Source organism: Rattus norvegicus, chromosome 20, assembly GCF_021556685.1.
Source record: "Rattus norvegicus strain SHRSP/BbbUtx chromosome 20, alternate assembly SHRSP_T2T, whole genome shotgun sequence".
Lineage (NCBI taxonomy): Eukaryota > Metazoa > Chordata > Mammalia > Rodentia > Muridae > Rattus > Rattus norvegicus.
In genome coordinates this window covers 13008962-13027500 of record NC_141553.1, presented here as the reverse complement: position 1 = coordinate 13027500, position 18539 = coordinate 13008962, and the positions used below count along the sequence as shown (strand labels likewise).

General features: G+C 50.1%; 1 protein-coding gene across 45 annotated transcripts in view; it reads right to left on the bottom strand.

Annotated features, from left to right (window-relative positions):
• Positions 1–18539, bottom strand: part of Pcnt (pericentrin) — an 84857-nt gene that overhangs the window by 13365 nt on the left and 52953 nt on the right. For 27 of the 45 annotated variants that reach the window (XM_087597450.1, XM_087597459.1, XM_087597465.1 and 24 more), the window contains 9 exons: positions 16624–17301; positions 15380–15482; positions 12153–12313; positions 9770–9934; positions 7117–7284; positions 6411–6603; positions 5220–5442; positions 4909–5059; positions 1–271 (listed from right to left, as the gene is read on the bottom strand). The exon at positions 1–271 is cut by the window's left edge. In XM_087597450.1, coding sequence (XP_087453576.1) covers positions 1–271; positions 4909–5059; positions 5220–5442; positions 6411–6603; positions 7117–7284; positions 9770–9934; positions 12153–12313; positions 15380–15482; positions 16624–17301 — 2113 coding nt within the window. 45 annotated transcript variants of the gene reach the window in all.

Genomic DNA, 18539 nt, shown 5'->3' with positions numbered 1-18539 from the left:
AGGCCTCCTGCGCGTTGCGGCTCAGCTGCTCCGTCAAGAGCCGCTCGTGCTGTAAGGCCTCAGAGAGCTCCAGCGAGCGGCTCCGCTCGGCCTCTAGGCTCTTCCGCAGCTCGGAGAGCTGGCCTTTCTCCTGGGCCAGCAACGCTTCGCAGCGCGAGGCCTCAATCTGCAGCTCCTTCTGCAGGTTGTCCTTGGCCGCCCGCTCGTGTTTTAAAGCCACACACAGTTGATTGTTTTGAGCCAGCTGCTTCTCCAAGGATATTTTCAACTCCTGCATGGGTGGAATAAACAAGATAATAATAATTAATACCAAATGGGCAAGGATCTAGATGGTTTTCTTATTTACACTTTTAATTCAGAAATCACAACCTTTGAAAACTATCCTATAAGTAACACTATACTCAGGACTGCATGGATGAAATACTGTGTAGAATTAGTATTCCATGCACACATCTTTCTCCCTTTCTTAGAAGTACCAGGATGCTCAAAGATGTGGTGTCTAAAGTCATGCACCGAAGACCATGAGCTAAAGGACACTGCTGAATATGAGGCACACAGATGCCACGTGCTTACCACATCTGCATTATGAAGCCCTTACATGCTAAGCATCATCCAGATAGCTACAAGGAGGTTGTGTGACACTGGGTATAACAACCCCACTTGTAGAGAGAACCTCTAAGTATCATCTGTCAATAAAAAAGCCTATGGCCAATGAGCTGAGGCAGGAAATAGGGGGTGGGACATCCTGGGATGAGAAAGGATTCTGGGAAAGTCAGGAAAGCAGGAGATTCGCCCGAGAATGCTGAGGAGACACATGTCAGAAGACAAGGCGAGGAAAGCAGCCATGTTGCTGATCTCAGATAAGAATAAAAGAGGTAATAAGTTACAGCTACTTGGCGAACACAGGGAAAATTACAGCCTAAGAATGTATTAATAAATAATTAGTCTCAGAGTTGTTATTAAGTGATCAGGAGGAAAAGCTGCAATGAATACTGCACTCCAAGGCAGACCTCATGCACAGGAGTAGTTGACCAAAACAAATCAGACTCCATGTTTTTTTGTGCTTTTTATTTTTTCTTTAGAGAAAGAATATGAGGTTGGATCAGTGGGAAAATCTAATCAAACATTGTATCAAGTTCTCAAAAGTTAAATAAAAACACTTTAGAAAGTAAAAACAAAACAAACAAACAAAACAACAACAAAACAAGCAACGGAAATGGCCAAGAACAATGCTGGGAACAACCAACAGGGCTGGCATAAGTCACAGACGCCAGGTACTGTTTTTCTCAAATATTGCCTTGGTCCTACTTACAGTGTCCTGGCCTTGTCTGCCCACTCCTGCCCCTGTTGCAAGCTATCTATAGGTTCTTCAAGGAGCTACCTTACCTGCCAGCACCCACATCCTCTCCACTCACATCTCTAGGGCTGAACCCGTGAGTCTCTCTCAGCATCGCCAAGCACAATTCCTCTCCAGACTCCCAGGTATGGCCCATGTCCTACATCCAGTGTCCTTTTCCTCCTGCCTGAGCTATAACCAGATCTAGGATTCCATCAGGACCCCTCCTCCCTGCCGCCACGCAGCTCCCTTCTGCACTGAATTCCAATGATCCACTCACAGCCTTCACCAAGGCCTAGATCCATGAGTCTCCCTATCCCTCCCCATTCATCCGCTCTAGCCAACCTGCAAGATTATGCCCAGGTCCCACACTGATTGTCCTGAGCGGCCTGCACAGCCACCAATCTCTATGCTTCTCTAGTCTCAAACCCACACGTCCGTCCCACACCACTTCCAACTTTTTGCGCCAGCCAGAGATGTACCCCACAGTGCAGAATTAGACCCAGGGGCACAACCGTCCAGCAACCCATCCCCTGTGCCCATCTGACTTCACAGCACCCCAGCCATTTCCAACCTCTAGGCCCAACCTGCCTGTGCACCTTGTCCTCTACCTGCTTTATCCGTGTCAGGCTAGGCTAAGAAAACGAGACATGTCTGGTCTCGTCACAGGACTAACAACAGTGGAAAAGGTCAAGCCAGTGTCTTCTCTCCAAGTTCTATTAGTAGCAGACATGTTTGCCAATGAGAATTACCAGAGGAAGCACAGAACATGCTTTCAAAGACAATCATTAACTTCATCTGAGACGCCAAAGAGTTGGAAGACACAAGTCAATGAAATGAAGGAGAAAGAACTTGAGGAGAGGAAATGCTGAGTGACACCCAGGAAAACATGTCCGTTGGCTGCTGGAAATGACAGTGCAAGGCCGGAACAGAATCCACGAGGGAGACAGAAACACCACAGAGGACGCAAACCGAAATAGAGATGGAACTGAAACCCAATGCCTCAGCCTGGAAACTGGTCCAGCCACTACAGATATCAGCGTAGGAGAGTCTAGAAAGGCTAACAGTAAACTGGCCGTGGGACCCAGCCGTGCCACTCCCAGGCCCCAGGACTCAGCGCCCTACTCCACAGACTCGTGTTCAGCCACACCCACTGCTGCTCCGTTCAGAACAGAAACCACTTCTGTGTCCTTTAACTGACTAAGGGAGAATGAAATGTGGAGTGTACGCACCATGGAATATGGACCCAGAGAAGGTGACACACATCAAGGGCTTTTCTGGTTATTGTTTTTCAAGATAGTTTCTCCTTATGTAGCCTGGCTGTCCTGGAACTCAGAGATCCCCCTGCCTCCACCTCCCAACTGCTGGGATTAAAGGTGTGCACCACCACCACTGTGCAGGGAGGGAGCTATAATTAGGGGAGGGGAAGGGAGAAAAATATAGAAGGAAGGAAAGTAACAGTAAGGATGTCTGGAAAAGTCACAAAGAGTCAAGCTATTAACTACCTAGCTAAAGAAAAACACTCTAATACATGTAAGTCTGTATGTAAACACACAGACCCATACAGCCTACATGAAATGTTCTCATTTGGTTGACAACACTCCCTCCAATAGACAATGACTACCTCACAACAACCCCAAAACCAGGCAGGAGAAGCCCTCTTCTGAGTTGCTGGTAAATGTGCTAGCTAGTTTCATGTCAACTTGACACGAAATAAAGTCATCAGAGAGAGGAGGAAACTTGAGTTAATGCCTCCTCCAGATGAGGGCTCTAAGCCAGGTGTAGTAGTGCACACCATTAATCCCAGACTCTGGGGCGCAGAGGCAGGTGGATCTCTGAGTTCGAGGCCAGCCTGGTCCACAGAGTGAATTCCAGGATAGCCAAGACTACACAGAGAAACTGTCTCAAACAAAACAAAACAAACAAAAAATCAGGGCTGTAGAGATGCCAGTGGGGATTTTCTTAATTCGTAATTGATATGGGAGGCCCCAGATCATTGTGGTCGGTCAGTCACTGCCACCCCTTTACTAGTGGCCCTAGGTGGGACAAGAAAGGAGGCTAAACAAGGCATGAGGAACAACCTAGCAGCAGCGCCCCTCCATGGCCTCTCACATCAGCTCCTGCTTCTAAGTTCCTACGGGTTTGAGTTCCTGCCCTGACTTCCTTCGGTGATGAACAGTGATGTTAGAAGCGAAATAAACCCTCTCCTCCCCAAGTTGTTTAAGTCTTGGGTGTTCATCAGGCAACAGTGACCCTAAGACACCCAGGGTTGTCCAAGAGACCCCAAAACACTACAGGCTACTGCCACTGCCCTTGGCTGTTCCTCAAAGGGACCAAGCTAACTCCTATGGCTAAAACACTGCATGCTTCACATATGTGGCCTCAGTGGCCACTGAGCTGGAACTGACCTGAATGTCTCCATCCTCGAGAACTAGCTTTAATCCTAGCAGAGGCACTATGCAGGTTCCCAATGGCAGGAGCACTGAGAGTCCTGGCCAACTACGATGACTGTGAACTACGGTGACACCATGTTGGTTGGCATAAGAGCTGGAAGGGTGCGGTAGTGACATATACCTCATGGTATCCAAGAGCTTCCCTCTCATTGGTCTTAAGGTCCATGCGGGAAGAGGGATATCACACCTGGTACTGGAACCCTAACCAATTTCCCGGGGCAGTGAGGTTGTGGATCTTCAAAGAGACAGAACCAGCACGGTCCCCTCTGCTCTACGCTATCGGGAGCATCTCTGGCACCATGCTCTAAATATACGTCCTTAAACCCACAGGTGAGCGTTCAGCCTCCCGACCTCAAGGAAACCACTATTTGTAACACATGGAGAAAAGCCATCCAAATGAGGGCAGTGGAACCCGGTCCCAATGGGTCCATCCTTAAAACCACTCCCCCACTCAAGGCTCAGAAAGCGTTGGGTGAGAGGGCGCACAAAGACTGTCTGAGCCAGAGGTCAGAGTTTACTGTGAGACTGTGTCTTGGAGCGATCTCGGAAGCTACACCTATAAAGCCTTACCAACATGGCCGCCTAAACATGAGCTGAGGAAGGACAACAGCAGACACGGCAAGGTGGATAGGGATAGACCATGAGGTAGATAGGGATAGACCAGGAGGTGGATAGGGATAGACCATGAGATGGATAGGGATAAACCATGAGGTGGATAGGAATAGACCATGAGGTGGATAGGGATAGACCAGGAGGTGGATAGGGATAGACCATGAGGTGGATTGGGATAGACCATGAGGTGGACAAGGATAGACCATGAGGCCTCGACCTTACACAAAGAGCACTACCAAATGGTCAGCCATTCAATATACATTCAATATATAATAATATACATTCAAGTAACACCTTACAGATCAAGCAGGTTGAATTCAGGCCACAGATTTAAAAGAGAGCAAGCACATCCGGATACACAGAAAGCTTTCAAGGGAAGGGGAGGGGTAAATGATGTAATGATTTTATAAAGTCAAAAACAAAATAAATGATTACACAGCCTTATTTTGTCTTAAAGTCCTTTCGACTGGGCTGCCCACCATTCAGAGGAACATGAAAAGCAGTCACCTCCAGGGCCCTTGAGCTCTGGCCCTCCCTCTGCAGGTGCCGCAGCTGCTGCTCCTCCTGCTGGGCCTGGAGGACCTGCCCCTTTCCACGCTCACACTCCAGCTCTTCCAGGACGACCTTCAGCTCGTTCTCCTTCCCGTCCAGCACGGCTCTGGGAGGGAGACACAAGGGGTGGCAATGAGCCCTGTGTAAAGGGGACCTTCAGGCAGGCGTCCCTCCCACCACTGTCACATGGAAATCCAAAGCCCCCACAGCACCTGCCGGCCGAAGCAGATGAAGTTCCACTGTAGGACCACGTCACATGGCCATACCTGAGCCGCAGGACTTCCTGCTGCACCTTGTCCAGCGACTCCAGCAGGTTCGTGTTCTCCTGCTTACAGGCGTGCAGCTCGGACTTGAGGTCCTGGACGGCACCCTGCTCCACCATCAGACGCTTGCGCACGTCACTCGCTGCCTCCTGCTCTTTGCTCAAGGTTTTCTGTAAGTCATTTGCTATGCATTTTTCCTGCTCCACTTTGTAAGCCAACAGCTCGACTGAGAAGAATTAAAACAGCAGACAGCACATTATCCACGAGTCCCTAGTGTGTGTGACGCGCCAACCAAGTCAAGTCGCAAACATTGTTGATTTGGGGAGGTGGAGTTCCTGTGAGCATTTCTGTGAACTGGAAGCCATTGTGTCTAAAGAAGCCACTCAGTGAGTGACACACCTGCCTTCTTAAGTGTGACCTCCTGCTCAGGACACGCCCTGAGACCTATAGCACCAACCACCCTCACACACCACATACCTTCAACAGAAACAAATTAAGGCCCATGTGCCTTACTGAAAAATTCTCCCAGAATCTCAGAGTCCTGAAAACTCAAAGGGAATGCTGTCTGCTTCTTACAAGGTCAGTGCTCTGCCAACATGAGAACCAAAAAATGGTACAAGCCTGCAGTGCAGGATTTTTTTTTCCCCCGGAGCTGGGGACCGAACCCAGGGCCTTGCACTTGCTAGGCAAGCGCTCTACCACTGAGCTAAATCCCCAACCAATGTGTAGCCCAGGCTGGCCTCGAACTCGTGATCCTCCTGCCTCTGCCTCCTTCAGCAAATCCTACCGGCGTGCGCCACCACAACCGGCTGTAGGACTCTTATAACCAGACACAAAATGGAGTCTGACCGAGACACGTGCATTCACATGACCCAGCACAAGGGTGATTACCTGACAGAAACCCACCAGAAACAGAGATACGGACCTGTGCAGTAGGGAGAACGCCAGACTGTGAGGGAGGCCGCCACGCTAAGGCCTGATCAGTACACAGCCAGAAAGGAGACAGAGCATTTGATCACAGATGTCACGTCCATCAAAACCTCCCTCAATGTGAAAATTTACATACAAGGTCCTGAACTGCACTGAGGGATCCCAAGAGTCCCAAACACTTGCACGCATTCAGGGCTTCCTTTGCATCTGAGGGCCTCGCAGGGCAGGGGTGGGGTAAAGTGCATGGCGGGGCGGGGCACCCACCTTGCCTGCGTAGCTGGTGCTCTCGCTGGCTCCCTCGGGCCTCTGTGCTTGTCAAGGCCGCACACAGCTGCTGCAGCTTCTCTTGGTTCTGTAGGTGTGTCATTCGGAGCTGAGCGCGCAGGGCCTGGATCTCGGCTAGCAGGCTGCTCCTGTCTGGCAGACACGCGTGCTCCCGGACCTTCTGCAGGTCTCCCTGAAGGGTGGGGAAGACCAGAGGACGTGTGAACGCTGGACGGCAAGCACCCAGCGAGGAGGCAGAAGGCAGGTGGGCCTCATCCTGTATCCTTTCAAACCCAAGCTTCCAGCGCCGCTGTGACAGGTTTAGTGGCTTTGTAAGGATGTAGCAGGTGCACAGGACCCAGGGCCTGCCCTCCGAGCACCCAGTGACACAAACGGGATACCTATTGTCCTACCATGTCAATGTCCTCTAGCCCATGTGCAGTGTGCTTGGTGGCGCGGGAGAGCCCAGAGAGTCTGTTCTTTTGCTATGTCTATCCCAGGGATTAAGACTAAGGGATGAATGCACCAAGCACATTAGCACTTACACACGAGAGCACGATGCTTCCTCCACAAGGTCTCCTCAGCCGGTGGCCAGCACATTCCAAAGTTTAGAAAAACAAGAAAGCCCAGATTTTCCTAAAGGACGGACCCCCTCACACTTGCTGCACGGTGGTGATTGAAGCCCAGGTTTGAGGCTGCTACTCACCTGCTCTTGAATAACCTTCTCCAGCTTCTTGACCAGGGAGTTATAGTCTCCGAGGTCTGAGCTGTAAGGTCTAGGCTGCAGCTCAGCATTCTCCTGCTCCCTGGCAAACACTTCCTGGATGGCCTGCAAAAGCTCCTCACTCCACGTAAGGTGCGTTCCCAAAGCTTCCTGCAATGCAAAACAGGGGCTCAGTGCTGGGCTGGGGTGCAGACGCTGGCTTCAAACCACGCAAGCACACAGACAGACACAGACACAAACACACAGAGACACACAGACACACACACAAACACAGACACACATACACAGACACACACACACACAGACACAAACACAGACAGACACACACATACACACACACACAGACACAAACACAGACACACACATACACACAGACACAGACACACAGACACACACACACACACACGTTCCCTCGTCAGTGTGCACTCAAGTACGATCAACACAATGTGCCCCACAAATCCACATATTCAGCCCTAATCCCCATGGGGAAGAATAGTGCACCACTAGGATTAACTGATCACACAGTGGGGCTCCCCCTGACAACGCTCTCGCTGGTTATAGCTGGAAGAGTAAAAAGGTAAGAAGAGAAGAGTACGCTCTCTGCTGTCCAAGGACAGAACTACAAACTCAGTACTGAACTCTCACCAGAGCCAGCCAGGCTGGTGTCTTATTGCAGGCGCCCAGCCTCCACACAGGGCAAAACTAAACACCGATTGCCTAACCTGTTCAGTCTGTGGTGTTTTATCATGGCAGCTGAGTAAGGAGAGAATAGCAGAAGCCAGTCTGACTGAAGACTAGAATTAGCCAGTTTGACTCAGCGTATGAAAACCAAACGCCATCACCAAAATACTGCTATCAGGTTCTCTAAGAGCACGGCGCCTGGTAAGTTGGTGACTCACCAGGGAAGACCACTGTGGTTGTCTGAATGAAATGGCTCAGTGGTTAAGGGCACTGACTGCTCTTCCTAGAGATCCTGAGTTCAATTCCCAGCAACCTCATGGAGGCTCACGACCATCTGTAATGGGATCTGGTGCCCTCTTGTGGTGTGTCTGAAGACAGCTACAGTGGATTCACATACATGAAATAAATAAATAAATGTTTGTAAAGAAACAAAATGACCCAAATGGTTTCATAGGGAGTGGCATCCTTTGAAAGGATTAGAAGGGTGGCCCTGTTGGAGTGGGTGTGGCCTTGCTGAAGGAAGTGTCATTTGGGATTTCAAGTGCCCTAGCCATGCTCACTGGCTCTCTCTCTCTCTTCTTGCCTGGTCACCCAGATGTAGAAGTCTCAGCTACCTGTCCGCCACCACGTCTGCCTGCTTGCTGCCATGCTTCCCAGCACGTTGATAACAGACTAAACCTCTGAGCACGTAAGGCGGTCCCAGTTAGACGCTTTCCTTCATAGAGTTGCTACGGTCACGGTGTCCCCTCACAGCAGTAGTAACCCTGACTAAGGACAACCACGTATCCAAGAATATCTGGCCAGAACAAATTCATCCTGAAGGATGAACAAAACACACACACACACAGCCACACACAAACAAAGCTGGGTACGTAGAGAAGAAAGGCGAAATGAATCTGAAAGAGTTAAGGATGAGGGTGAATGTGATAAAAATTATGAAATTCTTAATAGTAATAATAATAATGTAATATTTTCATGCTGACATTAGTGGCTGGAGAGGCAGCTCAGTGGTAAAGAGCACCAGCTGCTCTTCGGGAACACTCACGTGTTAGCTCACCCCTGTGTACAACTCCAGTCCCACTGGATCAGACACCCTCTTCCGGCCTCTGTGAGCACCAGGCACACATGTGGTGTACAGACGTGAATGCAGACACAATACTCATACACGTAAAACAAATGAATTAAAAAAATACTGCTATCAGGGGCCAGCAAGGTAGCTCAGCGGACAGAGGCTCCTGGGCCCAAGTCTGATGACCTGAGTTCAATACTCAGAAAACACACAGTAGGAGGAAAAGAAATCAACTCCCGCACACAATCTGACCTCCACACACGGCATTGCAACCAGTCACAAGATACAGAACAAAGGTTATTTTTTTTAATATTGGTATCAGAAACGGAATAGAGCAGAACCTGGGTGCAGTGGTTCGAATGAGAAGTGTTCCCCACACTCTAAGGCATTTGAACACTCCGACCCCAGTTGGTGGCTCTGTTTGGGGAGGTGTAGGTGGTTTGGCCTTGCTAAAGAAAGTCCGTCACTGGAAGGCGGGCCCTGAGTAGAAAGCTTTATCTGCTTACACTTTACTCTCTGCTTCATGCTTACGGCTGAGACATGAGCTTTAAGCTCCCTGCCCCCCCACACCCCCCACGCCTCTCCATCATGATGGACTCTATCCCTCTGGAACCATAAGCCAAAGCAAACCCTTCCTTCTGCGCGCTGCCTCGGTCCCCGGGCTTGATCACAGTAACAGAAAAACTACAAACAGAACGAGTGACCTTCTTCCTTTCTCCTGCTGCTGCTGCCACTGGGCTGGCAAGGCCCAACACCACATGGAGCTAGCCTGCTGGCTATCTGTGCTTCCTTGAGCGGGCCTCCTGCTCAAAGCCATGGTGGTGCAACCACGTAATGAGCAGGTCATGTGGCCCCTTCTCACCTACTGAACCAGCAGTCTCCTACCTTCTCTCCTCTGTCAGATGTCCCCTCTGAAAGGGCCTGCCTGTCCCTTGGGACGCCATCCAGGGGGTCACGTGGTTCACCCTTGCTCAGTGCACTGGAGGAGTCCTGGCTTTCTGACAAGGCCAGTATCTGGTGACTCTCATCAAACACCATCTGCAGCAAAGCCTGCAGAAGGAAAAAAAAAAAAAACATCAGGAAGGGGGAAACATTCCAGCCCAAACCCATCATCCACAACTCAACTAACACTAATTCTTTCAACTAACTCAATTCTTTCGCCAAAAATAAAAACTTATTTTATTGTTAGATGGCTTAAACAGAAAACACTGAAGACATCTCCTCAATGTTTTGTACCATATAGAATCAGGAGAGACCCAGCTGTAGAGCATTCTCTCAATCAGTGATCAAGCGGGAGGGCCCAGCCCACTGCGGCTGGTGCCGTCCCGGGATGATGGTCCTTGGCTCTGTAAGAAAGCAGGCTGAGCAAGCCATGAGGAGCAAGCAATTAAGCAGCACCCCTCTCCACGACCTCTGCCCCAGCTCCTGCCTCCAGGTTCCTGCCCTGCTTCAGTTCCTGTCCTGACTTCTTTTGATGAACTGTGATGTGGGAAGTGGAAGCTGGATAAGCCCTTTCCTCCCAAGTTGCTTTGGTACCAGCATTTCATCACAGCAATAGTAACCCTAAGACAATTAGTTATTCTAGTGTGTGTGTGTGTGTGTGTGTGTGTGTGTGTGTGTGTGTGCGCGCGCGCACTCTCCTGTACATGTGTATGGAGACTGTGTGTGTGTGTGTGCCCATGCTCTCCTATACATGTATATGGAGAGAGAGAGAGAAAGAGAGAGAGAGAGAGAGAGAGAGAGAGAGAGAGAGAGCACTCTCCTGTACATGTGTATGGAGACTTGTGTGTGCTGTGTGTGTGTGTGTGTGTGTGTGTGTGTGTGTGTGTGTGCCCATGCTCTCCTATAAATGTGTATGGAGACTGTTTGTGAGTGAGTGTGCAAGCTCTTGCTCTCCTATACATGTATATGGAGAGAGAGAGAGAGAGAGAGCGCGCACTCTCCTGTACATGTGTATGGAGACTGTGTGTGTGTGTGTGTGTGTGTGTGTGTGTGTGTGTGTGTGTGTGTGTGAGAGTGTGTACACTCTCCTGTACATGTGTATGGAGACTGTGTGTTCACTTCGGAAACCTTCAGCTACAGTGGCCAGCAAACCCAGCCATGCCTATGGCTGAGATTATGGATAGAAGCTGCCACGCCCTGATTTTAGATGAGTGTTAAGATGACCCTCAGACCCTCGTGCTAGTGTGGAATTTCTGAGTAATCTCCCCGGTCCCTTGGTTTCCAGTCTGAAGGGAATAAAATAAAGCGTACTTTAAACTTACTTAAAATAAATTGGAAGAATTTGGAATTCTTTTTCTTCTAAAGATTTATTTATTCTATGGAAGTACATTGTCGCTGTCCTCAGACACACCAGAAGAGGGCGTCGGATCCCATTACAGATGGTTGTGAGCCACCATGTGGTTGCTGGGATTTGAACTCAGGACCTCTGGAAGAGCAGTCGGTGCTCTTAACCACTGAGCCATCTCTCCAGCCCTAATTTCAGAATTCTTTTTTTTTTTTTCCCGGAGCTGGGGACTGAACCCAGGGCCTTGCACTTTCTAGGAAAGTGCTCTACCACTGAGCTAAATCCCCAACCCCAGAATTCTTAATAGCATTAAAACTGATTTACTGGAGGGGCTAGAGAGGTGGCTCAACAATTGAGATGCTGTTGGTCTTCCAGAAGACCCAGGCCCAACTCCCTGAACCCACACTGCACTTCACAAGCATCTGCAGCTTCAATTTCAGGGAGCTGACACCCTCTTCTGGCTACCATGGACAAGAGGCACACAGTGATACCTATGAGCTCAGCAATAAGCAGGCTGTGTGAGAGGTCAGGCTGGGTCACACCACGAGTCCCTGGTACAAAACAAAACATTGTTTTGGGAGATCGCTATTATTTGAATAAGATGCCATCCCGGCATGATACCATTGACTTACGTAGTCATCTTGACATCAGTGTCTGTCATACATGATTTACCTGTTCAATGGCAATGTAGCTTTTTCCCTTCCTCTCCCCCAGAGATCAGACTCAACCAGAACAAGCCAGTTCTGAGACCCTCAAACTCTAGAGCCCTTATCTAGGGGGATACTGCCACCGGGAGAACTGGCACACCATCACAGAGGAGGGCCTTCGGGTGGGACTCCCATCCTGTGACAGCTCAGGAGGAGTGCAGCCCACTAATTGGCTAAGGCTGGCCATCTGAACAGGGGCAGGCGTAGGCCAGCAAACAAGGAAGGGACAGGTTTTTCCATGTCACTGGGGCTGCCAATACTCAGACATTATTACCTTCATTTGCTTTGCATGGACCTCCTTCTCCCTCATTGCTCCTGGTGACTGGACAAACCTTCTAGAGAAAGGACCAGTAGTGGCAGCTACTAGATCAGTGGTGGGAGTCTCGGATCCTTCTGAGCCCAGGGTCAACATCGCAGCAATGTCTGGGCCATCACCTAGGAGCACACGGGGTCAGAGGTTGAAGCCACAACATCTAATCCGACTACAGTTGCAGCAACTCACAGCACATAATACACCTATCAGAACAGCAAGGGTGTCCACAATCTCCAGAAAACACGAGTCGGAGGAAAATGAACAAGGAAGGAGAAGCTTACTTTGCATGTCTGATGTGTTAACTGCCTGTGACTTAAACATAAACCTCAGGGTTATCTCAGCCCCTTACATGGATATACCTGTACATCCCCACTGGCAACTACACCCCAGAAAGCACCGAGGAGCAGCCAGACTACCTAAGGCTTAGGTACATAGTGCCCGGCACAGGGACAAGAATGTGGTGGACAGATAGGACACCAAGCCCAGAGGAGGTGGGAGCAGCTGGATGGACAGCAGTGTCCACTCTAGATGTGTCTGGCCTGACCTGAGATAGGGATGGAGATGGGACTGCACAGAGTCCGGAGCGTGTGACACCAGGCATCTAATAGGCAGGGGCTTCACAAGTCCTTGGGACCATAAAAGCTGGCTCTTCAGGCCTGTAGCCTGCAACAGCCTCGGAAAGTCTACAGGAACGTGCCAACCAGTGAGGTGCAGTAAGAGTCGGGAGCTCAGGGGCTCAGCCTAAGGGGAGGCCGACCAGTGAGGTGCAGTAAGAGTCGGGTGCTCAGGGGCTCAGCCTAAGGGGAGGCCGGCCAGTGAGGTGCAGTAAGGGTCGGGAGCTCAGGGGCTCAGCCTAAGGGGAGGCCGGCCAGTGAGGTGCAGTAAGGGTCGGGAGCTCAGGGGCTCAGCCTAAGGGGAGGCCGACCAGTGAGGTGCAGTAAGAGTCGGGTGCTCAGGGACTCAGCCTAAGGGGAGGCCGACCAGTGAGGTGCAGTAAGAGTCGGGTGCTCAGGGGCTCAGCCTAAGGGGAGGCCGACCAGTGAGGTGCAGTAAGAGTCGGGTGCTCAGGGACTCAGCCTAAGGGGAGGCCGGCCAGTGAGGTGCAGTAAGAGTCGGGAGCTCAGGGACTCAGCCTAAGGGGAGGCCGGCCAGTGAGGTGCAGTAAGGGTCGGGAGCTCAGGGACTCAGCCTAAGGGGAGGCCGGCCAGTGAGGTGCAGTAAGAGTCGGGAGCTCAGGGACTCAGCCTAAGGGGAGGCCGACCAGTGAGGTGCAGTAAGAGTCGGGAGCTCAGGGACTCAGCCTAAGGGGAGGCCGGCCAGTGAGGTGCAGTAAGAGTCGGGAGCTCAGGGACTCAGCCTAAGGGGAGGCCGGCCAGTGAGGTGCAGTAAGAGTCGGGAGCTCAGGGACTCAGCCTAAGGGGAGGCCGGCCAGTGAGGTGCAGTAAGAGTCGGGAGCTCAGGGACTCAGCCTAAGGGGAGGCCGGCCAGTGAGGTGCAGTAAGGGTCGGGAGCTCAGGGACTCAGCCTAAGGGGAGGCCGGCCAGTGAGGTGCAGTAAGGGTCGGGAGCTCAGGGGCTCAGCCTAAGGGGAGGCGGAAGCAGCTCTAGTCCCAAAGCGAGCAAAAGCATCTCCTCCACCTTTAACTCGGTCAGTCTACGCTGTCAGACGTTAATGGAAGTATTAATACCACAGCATGTTGGCAGGACAAAGTACGGCAAACAGGAGGAAATCCTAGAAAAAAACAGTTCATACGGACAGAGGAAGCCCGACACTCATTCTCAACCATGGCGGTGGGGAGGAGTTGACACCCAGAGACTCAGCCTTAGCATGCTAACTCTCAGGAATGTGCCTGCCTCTCTGTCTTCCAAGTACTATGATTAAAGGTGGGCGCTGCCACGCCTGGCTAGACGCTATTTCTTTTTTAATATTTTATTTATTTACTTACTTGTTTCTTTATATCTGCACTGGTGTTTTGCCTGCATGTCTGTCTGTCTGAAGGTGTCAGATCTTGGCGTTACAGACAGCTGAGAACTGCCATGTGGTTGCTGGGAATTGAACCCCAGTCCTCTGGAAGAACGGTCAGTGCTCCTAACCACTGAACTATCCCTCCAACCCCAGAGGCAATTTAAACAGCAAATGTGATGTGACAATAAGGCCTATACTAAGGCACAGGTGTCCCCACTGAGTCCAATGTGGGCCCAGACCGCGATGAAATAGTCACCCATAGAGTCCAACACAGGCCACTCAACTTTTCCAGCCATTTGCTCCAACTGAGTGACTGGAAAGGGACATTTACAACGCTTCCTGCATTTCCTCACTTCCAATAAACTGCGTTCCCTTATGCTCTCATGTTCTCAAATGCTTGAAAATGACAACTCGGGCTGGAGATTGTTCAGCGGTTAAGAGCACTGATGGCTCTTCCCAAGTTCAAATCCCAGCAACCACAGGGTGGCTCACAACATCTGCAATGAGATCTGATGCCCTCTTCTGGTATGTCTGAAGACAGTGACAGTGTACTTTAAATAATAAATAAATACAACTTTAAGAAAAGAAAAAAGAAGACAGCTCGCCTTGAGACACCACCCATATCCTGACTTGGAACAAGAAAGTCATTAAAGAAGTTATGAACAACATCTTTAATGAAAACCACGGACCCAGAGACAAGAGAACAAGGACGGTAGGTCAGAAATACAGATGTTCCCAGGGGCTTCTATGCTCTGCAAAGGAGACTGGGAAAACAAACTTGTGACCCATGGGGTCCAAAAGGGTCCCATGAACCTCCTGATGTGATGAAGCCACAGGCCATGCTCAACCTCAAGAACGAACCAGACCCGATAAAGTTCCCACTTCTGCTCTTCAAAATGTCCGCGTTTGAAGCCCCAGAGAAGGGCATTCCTCTACGTGCAGGCCGGGAAGGCAGGAGAAGCTAAGGCCCAACTTGCTCTTTCTCTCCTGTCTTCTCTGGGACAATGGGCACAATCTGCATAAGACCCAAGGACCCAATGTGCTGGGACCCAGACTCACAAGGCATGATGACATTCGCAGCTCATTGGCAACTCATACTCAGGGCACAAGAGGGTGACAGTGCGTTTGGACAGCAGAGGACCTGGTGGAACCTTTGTAGTATCCTGAACTCTAAAAGCACGCACACACAGTAAGAATATATATATATATGACGACGGACTCACTTTTCCCGCTCCCATCGCTTCTTCTCGCTAACTCATGAGAAGGGGATGTTAATGATTCTTGAGAATCAAAAGATGTTACGATAAAGTCTTCGACGTCCTTCTCCTGTTAGACGGGCAGATGTTTGTAAGGTCACAAAACAGTAAATAACAACAGACGGTAACGTAACTAAGGTCAGAGTATATCTGCTTCCCACAGAGAACCCAGCTCTAAGCACTCGAAGGGTGCAAATATGTGAGATGCGCTGGAAACGTGTACTGCCAACCACTCAGTCTGCACTGGGAATGATCTAAAGGAACGGAGAAAGCCTCGCTTGACGACCTGAGTGTAAACTATGGGACCCACATGACAGAAGGAGGCCATTGCTCACAAGGCATTCTCTGACGCCCATATACCACACACAAACACACGTGCACACAAAATAAAATGTGATTTTAAAAAACATGAAAAAAAAAAAACCCTAAAGCAGCCACTAGCAAACTATCTCAAATTTTAAAAATTTGTGCATAGATGGTAATGTATGGGTATCTTAGATAACACGTATGCCCCAAAGCATCCTCATATAAAAAAATACTTCAAAATAGAAAAGTGCAATTGAGCTCAAAAATAATAAAGTGTTGTTATAATCAACCAGCATCACATGCATAACCATGCACACACACGGACTATTAATGTAATAATTCTAGGGCTGTTGGCTGTGCCTAAGTCAGCAGAGTGTGGGTCCCCCTTCCCGGCATCCACATAAAACCCCAGGTGGGGTGCTATGTCCCTACAGTCCCAGCACTTGGAAAAAGGAGACAGGGGATTCCAGCGGCCTGCTGGCCAGCCAGTCAGGCCCAAGCGAGAAGCTGTGGTTCTGGGAAAAACACTGTCTCAAGATAGAAAGCAACAGAGGAACAAGAAACATTGACCTCTGACCTCACATGCACGCATACAAAACCTAAAGCAATTCAGACAGTGAGGTCCTTTATAAATTACTGTGCTCCTCAGGACTAAGGCCAGTTAAGACACAGGACATGACGTTCTGAGGAGTGCAACTATCCCTCCGTTTCACACAACAGTAAAATGACCTAAGGGGCCCTACAACAGTCAGCTGGAGTTTGGTTTCTTCTGGAAAACCAAGCTCCTCAGAGACTATGAGGCACCCACTGTCAGATGAGCCAACAATAGCCTTGCTGTGATGCACCCTACGAAAACACTGACCACCCACAAATGTCTGCAACAGGGAGTGTGGGGAGACACCTACCGTGGCTGTCCTCTCCACATGGTGCTTCTCAGCCGAAGGGGCCACCACCCACAGCGGGGCCTGGCCTGTTGCAGACTTGCCCGGGTAACAAAGCAGCCCTGACACATCAGCCTGCAGCAGTGGGTCTGTCCAGTCTGGTGAGGAGATGTCCACACTGTGCAGGCTCACTGTACCCACGCCCGGTGTCAGGGGCAGGCTGTGCTGAGGCTCCAGGGATGGCTCCTTCCGGAGAACCTCGGGGGAGCTCCAGGAAGACAGGTCCAGCGCCCTCACTGGGTCCTTCTGGGGCTCAGCCTCCTCAGGGAGGAGGGAGGCACCGTGCACACTGGCTTGGGAGGAGAAAGCTCCCCCTTGTGATGCTAACTTTTCTGGAGTGGGGGAATCTGGCATTTCAATCTGGGCCAACAAATCCTGATTTTTAATAACACCAATCACATCCCACGTGGTTTTAGCAGGTACATCATTGGGAGGTGATGGCCTGCTCTCTTCACCGTTATGACAATGATTACTTGAACCATTTTCCAACGGGTTTGGCTGCTGCAATTTACAAGTTTCCATGCTGGTGTCCCTGAAGGCCACGGAATGTGCCTGGGGGTCCAGTTTCTCCTCGAGTTGTCTCAGCTGGGCTCTGAGACTGGTGTTGCCCAGGTGACAGTCCTCGGGCTGCTCTTCCTTAGCCTGTGTGGGAGGAGAATATGCAAATGAACAGGTGAGTTACAAGACACCTCGCTGCTATTTCTCTCGTGTTTCTGAATCATTTTCAGAAAATAAGCACCTATGGGCAGGATTCGTAACAACCTTCCAGACACTTAGATGTCAAGTCTCTTTAATGCCATAAAAAAACAGAATTAAAGCTTGGCAGTTGGGGTGGGTTTTTTGTTTTTCATGGTTTTGGGGTTTTGTTTTTTGTTTTTACTCCAGGTTTTGGGGTTCTGTTTTGAGGAAAAAGGAAACTAGAAGGTTCTATATCCAAACACAGAACAACAAACATCTGTAATTGCTATACTGTGGAGTTTCCTTGTCAGCGGGCACCTGGCGCTTGTTTGTGGCGCCACAGGCAGAGCCTTCTGACAGTCACACAGATGGAGTCACCACAGGACATGGGAGAATCTGCTGTAGCCTGCTGGTGAGAGATTTCAGAGTGTACTCCCTCAGAGTGTACAATGGGCTCGATGGATACAAACATCTCTCAGAATCGCAGCGCAGGTCCAGGTCCGGCGCTTAGCCTAGGTCCCTCAAGTGTGCAACTCTAAACCTTTCATGTCCTCAGACACACGCAGGAGTGGAACATGAGTTCCGGGCCTCATGCAACGTACACACACAGCACAGGCACCATCAAAGCCCTTAATGCTTCCAAATGTCACTCGTGTGGTCAGACCAGCCAGCTTTAGGAGTCTTCTGAGTAGCTAAGGAGCCATGGGCTTGCTTTGTAAGCACCAGTGAGCAGGCCACACACAGGACCTCACTCACCAGAAGGACGCTGTTCTCACAAAAGTACTTGTGACTGACACACACCCAGGACAGGGAGCGGATGTGCGGGTGAGGGCTGCTGGGTACATGGGGCCCGGAAAGGCCTGCCACCAACAAGCCAAGGTTCCCCAAGAGACCCTTCTTTCCCAGGGTAAAAACTGACCCTTTCTTAGAGCAAAAGCTATTGGGGGGTAGGGGTGGGGGAGTGTCAGAAAAAAGAAAAAGCAAGGCTCAAAAAATAAATCCCAACATTTCCAAATCTTCTCAAAGCTGAAGAGACACTGGAGGGAACAATGGAAATGAATCAAGGTTAAAAATCTCCAAGATTTTTGGATTTGGAAAGTGGGGCAAATTGGTGTTCACAGGAACAAGAGTTATCTATGCAGACTCCAGTGAGCATGTATCTTTAAATAAAGCTTGTAAGGGCCTTCAGAATGCACAAGGAG